Here is a 2,269-nt window from a genome sequence, read left to right as displayed (position 1 = left end):
ATAGTCACGCCGCAATCCCTTCTCCTCCATTCTCCTCTCGGGATCTTGGGCACGCACGCACACGCGCCCAGCGTGAGCTTTAAGCCACCGGGTCCGGGACGCGAACCGCGGTCGACTACGTGGGAGTCCAGCGACATAGCCATTACGCTAACTGCTGGTTCCCACATCTGGGTCTTTTAAATTGGCCCTCATAGAGGGGAGACGGTCAGAGATGGAGAGCACACATGTTCAGAGTTAGAGCCGGAGAGATGGTGGCCTGAGAGGGATGCGAAGGGGAAAGCACGGCCGGCCACCCGCCCGGGGTGGCAGTCCTCACCTGAAGCTGGTAGGCCAGGTCAGCCTGCGCCCGGCGGGTGTTAACCTCAATGTCGTACGCGGCCTTCTTCAGTTCGTAGTCCCTCTGCGCCTTGGCCATCTCGATCTCACTCAGGTACTGGGCGGACACCTTCTCCTGCTTGGCTTTAGCCTCCTGCCCAAGCAGAGGTCAGGCAGGAAGTCAGGGCAGGTGCCAGCCTGCTCCCCCTAGCCCTCCCTGCCTCCACCCACCAGGGTCTCATCTCCGTCCCCTGCCGACCGGGCTCGCCAGCCTCGCTCACTGTGACCCTTCGGCCCCCTCCCCCTGGATGCCCACGAAGCCCGTGGGGGCCGGGCAACTCGTCTCTCACCCGGATGCCAGCATCTCTCTTGGCCTCTGCTTCCCCAATGCGGGCGTCTTTTTGGACCTGAGCCGTTCGCGCCTTCCCCAAAGAGTGCAAATAGTCCTTGGGAGAAGTGCAGAGGTCACTTAGGGGGGCCCTGAGACAGCGAGAAGGCAGGGAGGACCGGCCGGCCGCTTTACCTGGTCGTCGTGGATGTCCTTCAGAGTGTAGCTGACCACGCTGATGCCCATGTTCACCAGGTCCGAGGAGGCCACTTTGAAAACTTGCTCTGAGAACTTCTGCCTGTCCTTATAGATCTCCTGGACAGCAGGACGGTGGGGGAAAGGGACTTAAGCTTAAGTCTGCGGGCTCTCCCAGACTCGCCTGGCCCCAGGCTCCGCGCATCCTGGCACCCCACTGGGAGTCATACCCTGCCCCGAGGCCCACCTCCACGGTCATGTGGGCCATGATGGCCCTCTGGTGGCCCTCCAGCGTCTCCAGAGCGATGTGGGCGATCTCGGCCTCGGTCTTCCCTAGGAACATCTGGCAGGCGGCCGCCAACATCTCCTTGTTCTGCCCCTGGATTTTCACCTGCAGCCAGAGGGAGGGCAGAGAGGCTGTGGTGATCTCAAAGCCGGAGGAAGCAGGGAGAGAAAGGAGGAGGAGCTCAGGGCCTGGAGGGGCCTAGAGAGGCTGCGGCTAGCAGGGACACTTCCCTGCAGGCAGGGGCTGGGAAGGCCGCGGGCAGATGAATCTTACTGTCTGGAGGACAGTGGCGGGGAGTGGGCTTTGGGGGCAAAGGCTCTGTAAGCCTCACCTGGGCAATGCCAGTGACTGAGATGGGGACCCCGTGGCGAGTGTAAACCTTTTCACTCTTGACATTGAGGGTCAGTGTGTTGAGAGAGATCCTAAGGGGAAAAGAAGTGGGAGACAGTAAGGAAAGGAGGAGAATGAGAAAACCGAGGCTCCCCGTTCGAGTCCTCCTCTCCTACCTACCTCTGGATTTTCTGGATGCAGGGCAGGACAAAGACCCGGCCTCCGGCCACCATGACTGGGGGGCTTCTGCAGAAACCTGCGAGGTGAGGGCAGTCAGCAGCCATGGTGGGCCGATGTAGAATGTGTGCAGACTGAGGAACGGAGCGTGCAGAGGGTCTAGAAGCTGGGGGGATTGGAGGGAAGCGCTGGGGCACTGGGAATCACAGGAGGGTAGCTAGCAGTCAGGGAGCTGGGCTGGGGCAGAAGCTTGGCCCCGGGGAGCTGGAAGGGGCGAGACAAAGTGCAGAGGAGAGACGCACAGGGATCTGGGGTGCAGGCTGGGAGGAGACGGGGGCTTACCCGAGACCACCATGGCCTCATTTGGCCCACAGGTGAAAAACATGGTTCAGGCTGGAGCTAGGAGAGGGAGAGAAGGGCTTTGCGGATGGCAAGGGGCACCGCGACGCCACAGAAGCGAATCGCTTTCCCCCAGCCCCGCCCCTCTGCACCCGCCACTGCCAGGCCCTTCCACGCCCCACGCTCCGCTATGGCTCTCCCCCGTGAAATCCCGAGGGCCCCCAGGGCCCCGCTCCCGGCTGTTTACGGCCACCCTTCCCCTCGCCGCGCCCGCTCTTGCAGGGCGAACGGTCTCCACC

The 2,269-nt window shown here is 62.5% G+C and overlaps 1 protein-coding gene across 2 annotated transcripts in view; it reads right to left on the bottom strand.

The window, feature by feature from the left end:
• FLOT1 (flotillin 1) overlaps window positions 1-2,088 on the bottom strand; it is a 13,227-nt gene extending 11,139 nt beyond the window's left edge. The window contains exons 1-7 of one of the 2 annotated variants that reach the window (XM_006146304.3): window positions 1,974-2,088; window positions 1,635-1,710; window positions 1,456-1,546; window positions 1,086-1,229; window positions 839-958; window positions 666-761; window positions 317-469 (exon numbers count right to left, since the gene is read on the bottom strand). In XM_006146304.3, coding sequence (XP_006146366.1) covers window positions 317-469; window positions 666-761; window positions 839-958; window positions 1,086-1,229; window positions 1,456-1,546; window positions 1,635-1,710; window positions 1,974-2,016 — 723 coding nt within the window. In that variant the 5' untranslated portion in view covers window positions 2,017-2,088. Of the gene's footprint in view, window positions 1-316; window positions 470-665; window positions 762-838; window positions 959-1,085; window positions 1,230-1,455; window positions 1,547-1,634; window positions 1,798-1,973 lie in introns of both variants that reach the window. The other variant, XM_027770970.1, reaches the window with a different exon arrangement.
• Between the last annotated feature and the right edge of the window lie 181 nt (window positions 2,089-2,269).

This window comes from Tupaia chinensis, unplaced genomic scaffold (assembly GCF_000334495.1).
Source record: "Tupaia chinensis unplaced genomic scaffold, TupChi_1.0 Scaffold000176_1, whole genome shotgun sequence".
NCBI classification, from domain to species: domain Eukaryota; kingdom Metazoa; phylum Chordata; class Mammalia; order Scandentia; family Tupaiidae; genus Tupaia; species Tupaia belangeri.
Note: the sequence above shows the minus strand (reverse complement) of the source record. Positions and strands in the feature narration are given on the sequence as shown.